Raw genomic sequence first — 15,707 nt, forward strand, 5'->3', positions numbered from 1 at the left:
AATCGTAAAAGTTTAGAGGAGCCCGCACCAAATACTGACATTAACTAAAAAAGCCGTCAGCTAATCTATTAACTCAGATTCACAACTGATTTTTGTGTTTACAATAGAAATCAATTAATAATTTATGAAACTGGTTGGTTCCAACAACGAACCAAATGGTACATCCCAGGCAGATCAAACCAAACCCCCAATCCCAATTTGGACATCGACATTCTGATCAATCTGTAAAACAAATTTCAAATGACAACTCTAAAACACAAGTAAACCCACGATCCTCCCCGTTGGAAGCCATATACTGTCCATAGCAACACCCACCCGCCCGCCTGCAAGGCAGTATTAGCACTTGTCCTTCCCTGAATCACCCTCAAGCCGTCGCCGTATGTCCCTGCGTAATATTTGAACATATTCCTGCACAAGTGAAAAAGGCACAACCGTTTAAATACAGCACGGATTAATCTCAAGACTAGCACCTCCCACAAACGTCAAGCATACAACACATACACTGGAGAGATGCTCGTCCCTGCACAACTCATCCACAAGTTCTTGAGGACCACTTCCTCCGCCAGACAGCTGAACTGAATTTTCAACTAGAGCATGAAAAACGTCTCCCGGTGCATTCAGGTTTTCAATCCTCTGAACCACTTCTTGGAGATTAATCTAGAGCATAAAGAAAAAGAGCTATTACAAGTTGCAATTTATGGCTCAATTAAAAAACAAACCATAACCCTTTACGGCCAAAAATACAAAAACCCTCACTGTCCCAGAAAAGTGAAATGTTGATCCAAGACTTTGACGAATAGACAAGTTTTGAAGTCCATATACACACCTCAGAATTAGGGATATTATCATCTCTACTGAGACCTCGCTCATTGTGGGGTGGACGAGATTCAGGAACCAAAGCAGAGGATGGCCGGACGGGATTTGATCCAGCCCCAAGGGCGCGAGTTACAATGGGCATCATTTGTTGGAACATCCTGGACATATCAATCCCACCACCTTGGCCTCCTCCAAACAAGGTTCCCAAATCTTGGCTGTCAACCTGTTCAGCAATCTGATTGACAGCATTCCTCATCTGTGGATTCTGTGTAAAGTTCTGTAACATATTCCTCACTATATCGGGAGAACCCGCTCCTGTTTGGTCTGAAACACCTGCCAACAGACCATTCAGGGCTGGACTCTGCAGAACCTGAGACATCATGCTTCCCATATCAACTTGGCCAACAAGACCTTGCCCTCCCAATGTTCTACCATCTCTGACCTGCCCAACAGCAGGCACTGTTTGTCTTGCCGGCACATCACTTGAATTCATCCTACTTACATCAGAACTACGAGATGCAAGGGACTGCGAAACTTGCTGGCCACCTATTACTTGCTGATTCTGATTGATGGGAGAACTAGTTATTCCACCATCTCCATTCTTGGTCAGTGGTTTTGGCTGCCTGGCTTGTCTCTGATTGGATCAATGATACAGTTTCAGTAACAACCTAAATGAAAGTTGACTGCAAAGTATTTATTTATTTTAATATGTAGGAGCCTGAAAAAAAAAACAAACCAATAGTATGTACTCTTAATTGCTTCCCCAAGCACTACATCCATCATATTGTGGCCAAGTATTTATACTTTAAACTGCTGATATATCAAGACTAAAGTGGGGGGGTGGGGGAAATTTGGTTTGTAACAGATTTTTCTGAAATCAATGAAACAGATGCAAAATTATTATACCTTACGCTCCAAAACTCCGAGTCCTAAACCAAGTGGAACAGATTTCGCACCCTCAACTTGCTTCTCACTGGATTGTGGAGCATTTCCCCTCTCATCTTCTCTCACCATGGTGTTTTGGCCACTTGAAGAGCTTAGAGAACCTCCAACCGGGAATATTGAATTGTTTTTCAAGGTACTAACACTTCCTGAATCCTGAGAATTACGAACTTTGACACATTACGGTTGGGCATCGGATTACATCAGTGAAATAATAAATAAATATATAAAACAACCTAAATGAAGGGAATTCCAAGAATGTGTGAAACATACCTTCTGACCTTCACTTTCAGATGTGCAACCAGGTAGTGACACACCAGCTACATCGACATAGCCAGTACTTGGAGGTTCACTTCCTGCATAATTACGTGGTTCAACAGATGGATTCTGAACAGTGGACACATCCTGACCTGATTACAGAACAAAATAGCTTAGGAAAACTAGAATGACATTCTATATCCACAGAAGCCAAAGCACATACAGCAAGGTACCTGATTGAACTGTGTCTTCAGCTTGTGTATCGCCAACAAAATTTCTAAAATGTGAGTTAAGTTCAGCAACAATGGAGGAAAGCGAGGAGCCAGAAGGCTGCTGTGAAACTGAAACACCAGAACTGGGTTGTGACGCATTGGAGACTGAAACACCAATTTGGGAGGATGGAATAGTGGCACCAACTACATTTCTCACTGGCAGCACCCTGCCACCTGAATCCCTAGAACCAGATGGGATACCCTCCCCATTACTACCCCTAGCACCAACTGCGGAAATAATTTGTGCAAGTGAGGTACTCGATGGTAAAAAGTGTTTTGCATTGATACATAAAAGGTAAAAGCTTCAAGTCAGCAATAAATTTTACTTACCAGCATGTATATGGATGTTTACATTCCTTGGAGCACTTCCAATTCCAACAGGACCAAAACTCACAGGGTTTGATTGAGGTACAGAACCACCAAAGAGTGAGCTTGTTTGAAGAGGGAAAGGCTGCAAACAAAACATTATTCGCGGGGGTTGGTTGGCATCTAAACAAAATCAATATAATTAAACCAAAATTAACCAAACCTCAAAAAATGGATATACCAACAAAAAGATAAAACGCCGAGTTAAACAACCACACTTATTGAACTAATGGCCATACTTTGCTTCTCCACTATACTATCAAAATTAGTCCCCAATAATAATAATTTTCACTCGACTAATTTATATGTTTTCATTTGCATGTCTTGCTTAATCCATATGTGATAGTATGTATACATTCATAATAAATGCATCAACAAACCTGGACCATTATAGGATTAGGCCCTGATGGGGATATATAAACTGCTGGCCCAGCATTCACAACAGCTTCTCCCTGTAGATTTTTTTGCCACAACAATTATAAACAACTATAGCCTATTATTCACAGATTTAAACCAGGACATTGAGATCAAACTAGAACATACTGGAGACTGCCCCATACGAAGGGTCCAAATCGTTCGGCCAAGCTCAAGAAGAAGAGAACCTAAATGTTGCATTGCAAGTCCTAATTGTATAGATTCTGTCTGAATTTGACCTCTCACAGATGGATCAGGAGACGCTCCATCTTGTTCCAAGCGTCCTGCAATGTGCTACAAAGTTGCAGCAAATTAAAATTAAACTCAGAATCAGTTAACACAAGCAGTAAATAAAGATGAAATGGTCATGAATCTTTATCAGGATGAAGCTTTCCATTTTAATAAATGAGAGTTGGTAAGCATTTGAAAGTATGGAAACAATAACTTTCTTTGAGAATTATGTTTGGTACATGATATGAGCAAAAAACTTTACAATAGCTTCAATCTTCATATTACACGAGAATCTATTGAAATTGATCCAATCCACCAAACTGAACTGATCAGCTGGGCGGATTGAATAATGACTGTGGTAAGCAAGCACTTTAATAATCCAAGCCTCAAAAAGTTTGTATCCTTATAAAAAGGCAAGTTTTAATTCCTTTAATCATAGAAGACATGAAATCTTTGAACTGCATTGTTATACAATGCAATTGAAACTTAGATACGATATGCTCTAGCATGCAAAGGAACCCTTCTTCTACAACCCAAATGGGAAAATACAAAACTTTTTAAGTCCAAGACTAACAGTTAATTCGAGGGAAAATGATCATTGTATGTGTATGGTGCCATCATAGTTTCTCTGGCAAAAATAGCATAAACAGCATAATCAATAGGGAAAGATAAATTTAGAAGTCTTACAGATAGCGCAGAAACAGCATGATTGCTGAGTAGTCGCTCTACATGACGAAGAACAATCACCAATGCCTCAGGTGTGGGCATCCCCTGTGCAGTGGAAGGTAAGTTCACCCTAGATGGGTCTCCTGTATTGGTTGCAGATGTATTTGGCTGATAACCTAAATAAAACCAGAAAATTTTAGCTTATTCCTTATGTCTTACTGTATAGTAAAAGACTTTTTGGTTTTTAACCATTTTGCGATAATCCCTGCTCCATTCTCTTCATGAACTCGGAGAGTGTATCCAAAGAGTGTGGAATTGGCTGAACAGAAAACATAAAAAACATTAAGCAGTCACATACATGTCCAATTCACTTATAAGACATGCCCAAAAAATCATAACAATACCATATTTAATGAAGGCATAGGAAATGCTGCAGCTGCAAGAGGAGTTTGCACAGCTTGAGGAAAAGTTTGGAATGGTTGAGTAGGAAATGCCTGTCCAGACTCTGCTTGATGTCCTCCTCCGTTGACATTATGAGACCCTTCTGTTTCATTTCCATTACGAGGCTGACCAGGAGTGTTTGACTGTAGGAAAACCACACAAGAAATTTATACTTTTTTCCTAAGGAACGTTAGCCCATGAACACTTATGACATTTTCTTTAGTTTTACAAGATTACAGCAGTTTCAAGAAACTAGTAATTTAATCAATTTATTTTATCTGGACCACAATTGCAAGTGAGAAAAATACGTAGGATATTAGACATATCTGGTTGTAATTTCAAGAAACATTCATTGCTCACCGAAGTAGTGAACTGTGGGTTGCCTGTGCCATTAGTTGTAGCCTGGGTGCCAATTCCAATAGAATTCAGAACCGCGCCAATAAGCTACCAAGAAAGAATAAAGTATAATGTGCTTCCGGAAGTACAACTTTAAGGCTCCTCACCCATTTATATATAATACACACACACACACACACACACACACACACACACACACACATATAAATCCATTACTTTAACACAACAAGAAGCGAATACGAACCCGACTAAGATCAGGAACAGCGCCTTCACCTTGATCTCCAACATTAAATGTCCCAAGAACTACACTGTGAGATATCTGTCCAATGCGACCACGAGGAACACCACTAGCATCATTTCCTGCCAAATTACATCAAGAAGCTTATATACCAACATTGCTCAAAAAACAAATTACTCTAAACCTGAAATAGAAGTACCAACACTACTAAAATCAAATTACTTATTTACCACTATTCACATGTGCCTCGCCAGAACTTGTACCCGATGAAGGTTGTGGCTGGGATGGCTGCCTAATAACTAAGTGCAATGTGTGCCCATTTTCCAAATCTACAAGAGGTTAAGGGATCATATGCTGAAACTGATCAACAGTGGCTAAGATGTGCAACAGCAACCACATTGCAGGACAACAAGGATTTGATCATGAGGCACTCCCAAAAGGTTTAGCAATAGAAACTAAGTGGGGGATCAACAATAACTATTGTAATACCTAAAATTTTGAAAGCTTAAAAAAATTGAAATGTCATACAAGAGGTTTGTGTGTCAACATATGTATTGTGGTGATAAAATAAACTAACCAACCCAGCTGACAGATGACAGGTAGAGATCCAATTCAGTTACTCAAATTTCAAGCATTCTGCCTGGGTGAACATACTACACGCACCAGAATTCCTATATAAATCTAATGTAAACAATACATGTTCGGAATAGTAGGATACGATACTCAGAAAGAGGATGGTCATCTTTTAACACCCTTCCCCTGAAAATCAGCCGCTGCTGACCGACTGGTACACCTGTTTGATCAGCTATTTTTTCCTTGAACAGTGAAACTCGCATCTGAAATAAAAATGTATATGTACAAACATCTCAGTATATAAAATAAATAAGATCTTGAAGGGATCATATCTTGATAAGGGCAGGGACAAACATGTAGTTCCTAGCAGTTGGCTCACGGTTTAGATATGACAAATAACAAAACTAAAACCCATATAAGTAAGCATTACGAAAGACATGACCAAAGACTAGAACTCACATTTTTATCAACTTGAAAACTGTACATCTGTGAGTCTAAAGTCTTAATATTGATCTCAAGATTTGAATCAGAAGTGGCCCCAACAACATTGCCGGAACTGGCGCCTTCATTGGAGTGCTGATCTTCCATGCTAGTCGAAATGGTTCAGAAAGTAACCTCAAGTTTCCAACCTTTAGTATCTGCCTGTAGAATCAAACATCATTTTTCCTTTCAACAACAAAGATCAAACTTCCTAGTACAGTAGTACATAATTCGCAGAATCGACAAGCAATATAACAGATATTGTCTGATTTTGCAATACGAAATAGAATCCCGGATGATGCTATTGCTCGACAGAGCTGAATCTGAACGTGCAAACAAATATTTAGGGTTTTGCAGTCAAACCCTATAAGACTGGAAATTTCATTGATTTGGGAATTGCATTGGACCCTTCAAATGCCGAATTGCCGAATATCACGGGCTATATGTCATGCTGAGAATATAAATTCCAAACTCCAACAAACAAACAAACAAAACATTTGATCTTCAAAAAGCAAATCTACACACCCGACAATCGTTCAATCCTACGGCGATCGCAGGCCTCAACTGGCTGATGCAAAGTAACAACGTTGGAAAGTCCGGTTCCGGTGGTCTTCAATTACAATACAAAAGCCCCTAATTGCAAACTTGGGGAATTTTCGGAAGGTTCCAGTTCCGGTTCCGGTTCCTATTAAACGAGAGGTGTGTACGATATCTGTTGGAATTTAGAACTTAAAATGACTATTTTTTTTATAGCAAGCAAAATCCTAAAATGACTTGAAGAAAACAATTCTTCTTTTTTTTTTTTTTTTTTTTTTTTTTTTTAATTTAAAAGCTAATTTTCCTGTTGACTTCAACTTTCTTCCTCACATTTGGGATTAAATTAGGAAATGGCAAATACCAAGTGCAAGTTAAACTTGGGATAACTCAAAGTAAAAAAAATTGGGATAACTCATTCGTTAATGAACAAATTTCAAAAACCTTAGACGTTTGACTTAATTCCAAAATAAAATAAATAGATGTTTGTGGTTAGGTGACTTAAGCGTCTACATTTATTTACTCATGTCCTTTGATATTTAATTCTCACTTCGTAGAATTTCTTGTATTAGAAAAAAAAATTTAGAAACTGTCCATAAGATTTTGAGAAGGAATGAAAGTATGATTAGTTGTATATTATTGATGGTTTTATACTATCAACATTGAACAATGATGTTGTAATTTTCAAAACTTGCATGGATGTAGTGTTATTATTTTCTTGTTTAGTGCACGAAGAGTGCATATGAGGATGAATGAAAGTATGTTGTATATTATTGATGGTTTTATACTATCAACATTGAACAATGATGTTTTAATTTTCAAAACTTGCATGAATATAATGTTTGTGACAGCCCGTCCTGAGAATTTAAAAAACGTACGCGTGAAAAGACAGTTTTGCCCCTAGTTCATTTTCTTTACGTTTTGTGGTTGTTTTTGGGTTCCTTGTTGGCATGTTTTGGCCACACACCCTATCCTGCACCCACATCCATTCCCTTACCTTGTACTCCCCTGTCCCGAGCCCCATTCCTTTCCCATTCTCCTTGAAACGTACGGACACACACACAAACCTATCAAACCTCCACAGATCGAGGAAACCAAGACCATATTCATGCTCGTGAGGCTTGTGGGAGTCCAACCATACCTTTTTCAGGTGAGAATACCTTCGTTTTCACGTTGAACTCACGATGCCCGATTTTGGTACTGTTTATGCACACGTGATTTCTCACGTTTTAGGGAATTTCAAGCTTGTAGGAAGCTTGGTGAGGTTCATAGGAGGCTCGGGGTGGTTCGTTTGAAGGTTTTGGACGTCGGGATCACGAGTTTCGAGGTTGGCTGGAGTTGGGGTGATTTTCCAGGTGAGATTTTGTGGATTTTAGCACTTAAAAGTGGTATGATTGTGTTCCTCTCGTTGTAAGCTTCATTTTGGTACCAATTTCGTGAAATTTGGTTGAAAAACGAAGAAGATAGGACGATTTGAAAAATTCCCAGTTTTCCGGCGCCGGAGGCTCGCCGGAGAAGACGACTGAATATTCCGTCAAATTTGACGAAATATTCCTGACGCCGTTGACGGAATCCGTTAGGAATAACGGAATATTCCTAACGGCGTCAACAGACGTCGTCAGCGTGCCAGGCACGTGCCTGCGCGTGGCCGGCGCGTGTGGCCGTGCCTTGGCCGGCGCGTGCAACGGTGAAAAATTATTTTAAAAATATGGGGATGTTCCTGAGGTTGAGTAGATCACGTTGGTGTATTCATACACCCCATTTGAGCATTGTATGAGAAGTTATTTCTAAAGATTGGTTGTGTGCTTTGAAATTGACGTTTTTGTAGTTGTTTCGCATATAGGTGATACCTATCCTGAGGACGAGCGTGGTCACTCGAGGCAGGGGGGCTACGACCCTTCCACATACCAGTGAGTGGGCTTTTGGTTTTCTGTATATACCTATATACATATATTTTCCCATAAATTGATCGAAATGTCTATTTGTTATATGCCATGCATTATATTACCATTGGTTATACATAGTTAGTTGCATTCATACATATGCATATTGGGTGCTGCGGACGCACAGGTAAGTGCCATTCATGTTTACATTCAATAGTGGTTTGAGATGCTTAGAGAACTCATAATCTGCGCCCCCGGTGTTAGTGCTCTCGCCCGGAGTAGGGCACAATCCTTCATGTGATGTTCACCTCCCGCACCACATGCTCAGCTTGGATTCAAGTTAGGTGCACAGTCTTGTCGTACAGACCACATTAGGTGGTTCCGACTCGTAGGTGACCCGCAATCATTCGCCTAGCCTTCACGTGATCGTAGCACTCGAGCGCATATACATGTTACACCCAGGCCTGTTGTACAGACCACATTAGGTGGTTCCGACTCGTGGGCAGGTTTAGTTATTGAGATTGAGATTTGAGCTCTAGATTCAGCCGTACAGGTCACGTTAGGTGACTCCGGCTGCCAGACTATATGATATTGATATGATTTCTACCTGAGCACTTGCATTTCATTTTGAGATTTGGCATGGCATATCCTGGAGCATGATTGGTATTTATACATATCTATATATATATGTCTATTTTCTGGGAAGTATACAGGTTTTACGGCGAGGGGTTAGAATTTATTTATTAAATGGTTTTCGAAAAGCTTTGTTTTTGCCCATTCATGCTTTTGTTTTGCGCCCCTCCAGGTTCTAGTTGATTGGCAGGTTTGGTGGTTACCCAGAGGACTTTACCGGCATTTCTGACAGACGATCACCAGTGTAGGGCCACCTTCAGGTGTACTATTGTCGCAGGATTTTCTTTTGGACTGCTTTAGGCGTTATGCTCTGAACTTAGCGTCGCACTTGTTATTTCTTCATGTAAAACCAGTTTTTATTTATTCATATCACTATTTCCATTAGTATTTTATTAGCTTCCGTACTGTGCACATGGTTACGTCGCTCTCACGTGACGGCCAGCACGCCCTGATCTAGGTCGGGGTGTGTCAATGTTATTATTTTCTTGTTTAGTGTACGAATAGTGCATATGAGGAGGGTTTTTTATTTTTATTTTTAAGAAAAAACGTTAAAGTTGCAAATCTACCCTCAAGTCATGGGATGATGAAAAAAAAATAGCTTAGACATTGACACCAATATCAGTAAAGGCCACTGTATTACGTTTGAGCTAGCAAAATTGATGCCACTTGAGTCGGTCATACCAAGGGCCGCCAACTTTTGTTTTGACTCGAGAGGCTGTTGCACAATATCTGGGGGTTTGCCGGGTAAAATAGCACCTTCAATTCTGCACACACAATCTTTGAGTGGGGAGGGAGTTAACAATAAATCGGTAATTTAGAAACTATTTTGTTTTTAGTAATCCAGAAACTAATTTGCTTAGTCCCTTTAGTTATAAATGAGGGACGAGGGGCTGCCTACACGGGCATGAATCACATGATTAGACATATTCCGATTCTCTGATCACATTTATATCCTGCATCTTTGTCATTTATTATTTGATTCCACTGGACGGACTCGATCATTCATTGATCAATTAGTTTTATTATATAATTATGTTATAATATTATGAGCCATTCAATGTGTGGATGGTCAACCCACTACATCCCACTCATCCCACTCATCCCACTCTACATGTCCTTCCACTAGAAGTTGCCACTGCTTTGCCTATAAATCAAAGGAGATACGAAGAGAATAAAGATATAGAAAAAAAAAACGGAAGAGAGAAGCCAGAAGGCTCATGGCAGAGAGAGGAAAAAGAGAGGAGATAATAGAGAGGGTTATATTTGTAATTTTATTAGTTCAGATTATAATGAAAAGCACCACTACTGCCCCTACGCCAATCACACTGACAGTAGAAAAACCTCGTAAATTTTGTGTCTTATTTATTTATTCCACTGCACACACCGTCAATTTTACAGCAAATTATATATTGTAAATTGAGAATAAAATTCATAGTTTAATTTAATTGTAGGCAGGTTGTCTTTTTTCACTAACCTACTAATCTACTGATAATATTTTCTAATCACATATTTTATTGCTAAAAACTACTGGTTGGCCACTCCCAACTCCAAGGTCCAAAGTCCAAGGGCCAGCCAAAATTCCAAATGATTACGTTTGTAACGGTCCTTATTCACGTGCTTTTTCTGAATTCTGACCAGAAACCTCTAAAAAAATAATGTTATTATCGTATTTTTGTATTACAATTATATCTTATTTTTTATGATATCTGATGTGGACAACCACATTATTTAAATTAATTAATATTTAATTTTAAAATATTAATTAATAATTAATAAAAAGATTGTTAATTAAATGATGATTGTATTATACGAGGAGTCTCCTTCTTCCACATAAGATTATTTAAGTGTTTTAATTAACAAAAAAATTGAAATTAAATTATGTAATTTATCCAACTCATCTGCCACCTAAAATAGTAAAAAATGTAGTATAAAATTATGGTAAGAATAACATTACTCCTATAAGATTATTTAATTGTTTTAAATAATCTTCACGTAAGATTATTTAAGTGTTTTAATTAATAAAAAGATTGAAATTAAATTATGTAGCTTGTCTCACTCATCTACCATCTAAAATAGTAAAGAAATATAATATAAAATTATGGTAATAATAGAAATACTCCTACAAAAATGGTCCATGCCTAATGCCTTAAACGCACTCACAAGTCACAGCAGACAGACAGGCTCACAAGTTGAGAGAGAGAGAGAGAGAGAGAAAGAGAGAGAGAGAGAGAGCGAGCGCCTTAGCAATGGAGCATCAGAAATTGTCGGGTGGAAGCAGATGGAGAGGGAAGCCTATTCGATGCAGAGTTTTCTTTTCTTTTCGGTTTTTTCTCTTCTTTGATTATTAATTATTGATTAACTTTCTTGCTCTTGCTGCTAATGAATGCATGATTAAGTTCAAATGAATAGTAGTCTGACTCTGACTGATATGTGTTGCACTTGAACTTGCATGTTAATTAATAGCTGCGGTGAGTCGGAAGGCAGGGGAGCCGCTAATTCTGGAAGAGATCCTGGTGGCGCCGCCAATGCCTCACGAAGTCCGCATCCGAATTATCTGTACCTCTCTCTGCCACAGCGACATCACTTTCTGGAAAATGAAGGTTCCTTCTTTCCTTCTTCTTTCCTCCTATATAATTAATTAATAAGTAGTTGGTGCTTAATACTTCCAAAACTTTTTGTTTGTTAGGACTTTCCTGCAATTTTCCCCAGAATTCTTGGTCACGAAGCTGTGGGGTGAGCTCCAACGCTTTCCTATACGTCTTATTGCCATTTGCTTTCCAAGACATGATAAAGTAGCAACTAGCAAGTTAGGAACTGCCAAAAATTAAAGGGAAGAAAGAAAGGCCAAGTCTATCACTTTATTAATCTTTACCATGTCAAATGATGTATGTATACTTTTTTTAATTTCCTTAATCAGCACAAGTATAATCGTTAAGGGATCGGTCACCAACCACATCTAACTTTTGCTGCAAAGGGCAGTTAGAAGCTTTGGTTGTCATATGTTTCAGACACATTTGTTTGATCATCACTGCTGATATACTTGTCCATCAATGCTTATTTGTCATAGGGTTGTGGAGAGTGTTGGGGAGGATGTCAATGAGGTCTCAGAAGGAGATACTGTCATCCCAACTTTCATGCCAGAATGTGGAGAATGCGTAGATTGCAAATCCACAAAGAGCCACCTATGTACAAAACTCCCCTTCAAGCTCTCACCTTTTATGCCAAGACACGAGACTAGCCGATTCACAGACCTCAATGGGGAGGTTCTATACCATTTTTTGTCCGTGTCTAGTTTTTCAGAGTATACAGTGGTTGACGTAGCCCATGTCACAAAAATTGACCCTGCAGTACCTCCAAATAGGGCATGCCTTCTCGGCTGTGGAGTATCAACAGGTACACTAGAAATTCCTTATAATTCTTATTGAGATAGTGTGGTGTTTGAAAAATCTAGAGTTGTTCTAAAAAATCCATTTTTTTGTGTACATGTGTAGTCGCATCTCACTAAAAATTTAGATAACATCTATATCAATCTTTGACAAATTTGGCTTTAGGAGTTGGAGCTGCTTGGAAGACAGCAAATGTGGAGAAGGGATCAACTGTTGCTATATTTGGGCTAGGTTCAATTGGATTAGCTGTATGTTCTTGCAGAACGTAGTCTGCATATCTTTTTGCTACTTTTCCTCTTTATGATATGTGATTAATTGCATCACGTCCATTATTGAATTATCCAGGTCGCAGAGGGAGCAAGACTTTGTGGAGCTACTAGAATTATTGGAGTGGATGTGAATCCGGACAAATTTGAAATTGGTATTTGGATTCTATCAGAAGAAATTGATCTTACTTTTGTTAGCAAAAAGCTTTGTATTCATGTGAATGTGCTTTCTGCAAAGAATATAGACCTTATTGTTCATTTTCTTATCACCACTTATTGTTCTTTTTCTTATCACCACTTATTGTTCTTTTTCTTATCACCACAGGAAAGAAGTTGGGCCTCACCGACTTTGTGAATGCTGCAACTTGTGAGAATAAATCTGCGAGCCAGGTTTTCTCTAAAACTATGCCTGACTATTCAGAGATTGTAGTATTTAATTTTTCACCTCTGGTTCACTTGGTTATCCTACTAAGCATTTCCAGTTCTTTTTTCTCATGTAAAACAGGTGATCATTGAGATGACTGGCGGGGGTGCAGACTATTGCTTTGAATGTGTTGGACTGGCATCATTGGTGCAAGAAGCTTATGCTTGTAGCCGAAAGGTTCTATCTCTCACACACACAGACATTATCACTATCATGTCTTTTGCTGTCTTTTGTTGAACATCTTTCCCCTTCTGATAATTAGTTATCAAAACAAGAAAGTGCATAATTCTGATCATGTGGGAGCTAGTTGTTTTAGATTATAACATGCATCATATTTTATGTAAGTCTATGCCCAGAAGGCTTGTGAACCTCCATCAGCCGTCAGGATGAATTTAGGCGGCTATAATTTGTTTTCACTGAACAGTGTATTAATATCTTTCTTTTCAACTGCAGGGTTGGGGAAAAACAATCGTGTTAGGTGTGGACAAACCAGGGTCAAAGGTGAGCCTTCCCTCTAGTGATATCCTTCACAGCGGCAAAACCCTCATGGGATCCTTATTCGGAGGACTCAAACCTAAATCGGATATCCCTGCTCTCATCAATCGTTACATGGACAAGGTGATTTAGGAGTAAACTGTTTACTTGGATTGTTTTTCGCTTTACTGTAACTGGATATCCTTTTAATTTTTTGATTTTCATGGTATCAGGAACTACAACTGGATGAGTTTGTGACACATGAGGTGAGGTTTGAAGACATCAACAAAGCTTTCGATTTGCTCATTGAAGGGCAATGCCTTCGATGTGTAATCTATATGAGCAATGAGTAAATTACTTCTGTGTGTAACAGCCTTTACATTTATATGTACTCTAAGCTATCAATAAGCATGTAAGGTTTCATTTTCCAAATGAGTACTTATTTGCATCCCTTGTTACCTTTTCTTCTTATTTTCTTTAAGAGGGATACACATGAAAGAAAAATACTAAATAAACATTTAAGAGACTGCAAATCCACTAGATGCGCCAGTGAAGCAGGTGTTGGGGGAATCCTTGGTTTCCTTTGCTGAACCAAAATGCCTTAGCCTGTAAACCCCCGAATTTGCATCCCTCGGTCTTTCCCCTTCTATGGTTGCTGTGCCATATAAGCTACTGGTATCTACATTCCACTTGAAAAAGAGGGAGAAATCATCATCGTCGTAAACAGGAACCCAGTGTTTTCCTTGAAGCATCTCTACCACTGCATATGTCCCTTCCGTCAATAAGTCATATCTTGAGTTAGCACTCCAAAACGTGGCAGTTGGTCTATCTCCCTTTTTGAATGATCCACTTTTGGGTAAGTTGATATCCTCTTTAATAACCCCCAAAGTTTGTATCTGGGGGAGGTGAGTTGTTAGATATCCTCTATCCCACATCGGCCAGAAGGCTTGAGAATAAACCTTTTAAATAGAATTACCCCACTCTAACTAACACCGAGACCTTTTGTAATAAAATTTCATACTTGATGGATTGAGCAGGTGGCCAAGTGGGGACAATATTAATGTTGTTGGAGTGGGCCCATGGCCCGTCTACCCGTTGGAGTGGGCCCATGACCCGTCTACCTGAAATTTAAGATGATATCAGAGCCAGAAGACGGGCAATCAACTAAGAGCGTGAGTTGTACAAAGGAAAGAGTCTCCAGAACAATCAACTACGAGCCTGAGTTGTAATCAACTAAGAGCGTGAGTTGTACAAAGAAAGAGTCTCCAGAACAATCAACTACGAGCCTGAGTTGTACATAGGAAAGATGTGGCGGTAAGGGACCTTAAGGAAGGCCTTTGTCTCCCTTTGCCATGGAAAGAGTCTCCAGAACAATCAACTACGAGCCTGAGTTGTACATAGGAAAGATGTGGTGGTAAGGGACCTTAAGGAAGGCCTTTGTCTCCCTTTGCCATCGCTTTGGCTAATTTCTCGAATTCTTGAATGTAAGATGATGACGTGTGAGGACCATAGAGAGTGTAAGAGAATTTTCTCTCAACTGCGTGCTATAAGTAGTTCAGTACCGCCAGACATGCATGATATTCAGTACCGAGTTTGATAATCAACGTGAATCATTTGTGTCGTGAAATTACCCACCAACAGGTAAAGTCGAGACATCAGAATGTGGGCTAAATGTAGCAATGTTCATCATGACCCAAAAACTAAAGACTAGAGCGCGAGGAATGTGCGGTGGTTCCTCCATTAATTCCGGTACCATCCCATCCGTCCATCTGCGAGAGCTTTCCGGTCACAACGCCTTTTACGTCAATGAGCCGCAATTTACGGCTTCAGGGAGACAGACAGACACGATCACTCCTTCATTTTTCTTTTTTATCTTTTTGCTGTTTTCGATCCTTCCTCACCCCCCTCCCTTCGAATAGGCAAATTGGCTCGCTATCAAACAATAGAGAATTTGTTGATCAATCAACTGACTTAGAGATTAAATTTTCATTACGGATTAAGATTCCATATATGAAAGGATGTTGAATGTAAATAATATATGTTATATTATTAC

General features: G+C 39.2%; 2 protein-coding genes across 3 annotated transcripts; one reads left to right on the plus strand and one right to left on the minus strand.

Annotated features, from left to right (window-relative positions):
• Positions 1-26: 26 nt before the first annotated feature.
• On the minus strand, positions 27-6,812 carry LOC137732242 (uncharacterized). 2 transcript variants are annotated; one of them, XM_068471546.2, is made up of 18 exons: positions 6,580-6,812; positions 6,034-6,216; positions 5,720-5,837; positions 5,232-5,330; positions 5,008-5,123; positions 4,767-4,850; positions 4,370-4,549; positions 4,215-4,284; positions 3,987-4,141; positions 3,198-3,362; positions 3,035-3,106; positions 2,619-2,739; positions 2,250-2,516; positions 2,032-2,168; positions 1,723-1,914; positions 827-1,450; positions 502-657; positions 27-408 (listed from the first exon to the last, which is right to left on the minus strand). In XM_068471546.2, exons 2-18 carry the CDS (start codon positions 6,160-6,162, stop codon positions 337-339), a joined length of 2,757 nt encoding a protein of 918 aa, XP_068327647.2. In that variant the 5' UTR covers positions 6,163-6,216; positions 6,580-6,812; the 3' UTR covers positions 27-336. The 2 variants fall into 2 exon arrangements, with proteins under 2 accessions (XP_068327647.2, XP_068327655.2); XM_068471554.2 differs by having other exon boundaries at positions 6,034-6,212; positions 6,580-6,796.
• Positions 6,813-11,250: 4,438 nt separating this feature from the next.
• LOC137732257 (Zinc-binding alcohol dehydrogenase family protein) lies at positions 11,251-14,086 on the plus strand. Its single transcript, XM_088685154.1, has 10 exons — positions 11,251-11,410; positions 11,568-11,704; positions 11,791-11,837; positions 12,172-12,497; positions 12,656-12,738; positions 12,836-12,911; positions 13,082-13,146; positions 13,262-13,357; positions 13,634-13,798; positions 13,888-14,086. Exons 1-10 carry the CDS (start codon positions 11,383-11,385, stop codon positions 14,005-14,007), a joined length of 1,143 nt encoding a protein of 380 aa, XP_088541280.1. The 5' UTR covers positions 11,251-11,382; the 3' UTR covers positions 14,008-14,086.
• The last annotated feature ends 1,621 nt before the right edge of the window (positions 14,087-15,707 follow it).

Source organism: Pyrus communis, chromosome 15 (assembly GCF_041283825.1).
Source record: "Pyrus communis isolate YQ-2024b chromosome 15, ASM4128382v1, whole genome shotgun sequence".
Lineage (NCBI taxonomy): Eukaryota > Viridiplantae > Streptophyta > Magnoliopsida > Rosales > Rosaceae > Pyrus > Pyrus communis.

What these genes read in the sequence shown, in the direction of transcription:
- LOC137732242 (XM_068471546.2), bottom strand. Translation starts at nt 6,162, where the DNA reads ATGGAAGATCAGCACTCCAATGAAGGCGCCAGTTCCGGCAATGTTGTT. An exon ending in CGAGGCACATGTGAATAGTG is followed by an intron (nt 5,124 to 5,231) that starts GTAAATAAGTAA and finishes GTAATTTGGCAG; the next exon opens with GAAATGATGCTAGTGGTGTT. An exon ending in ATAATATCCCTAATTCTGAG is followed by an intron (nt 658 to 826) that starts GTGTGTATATGG and finishes TTTATGCTCTAG; the next exon opens with ATTAATCTCCAAGAAGTGGT.
- LOC137732257 (XM_088685154.1), top strand. Translation starts at nt 11,383, where the DNA reads ATGGAGAGGGAAGCCTATTCGATGCAGA. An exon ending in TCCGGACAAATTTGAAATTG is followed by an intron (nt 12,912 to 13,081) that starts GTATTTGGATTC and finishes TTATCACCACAG; the next exon opens with GAAAGAAGTTGGGCCTCACC. An exon ending in AGAATAAATCTGCGAGCCAG is followed by an intron (nt 13,147 to 13,261) that starts GTTTTCTCTAAA and finishes CATGTAAAACAG; the next exon opens with GTGATCATTGAGATGACTGG.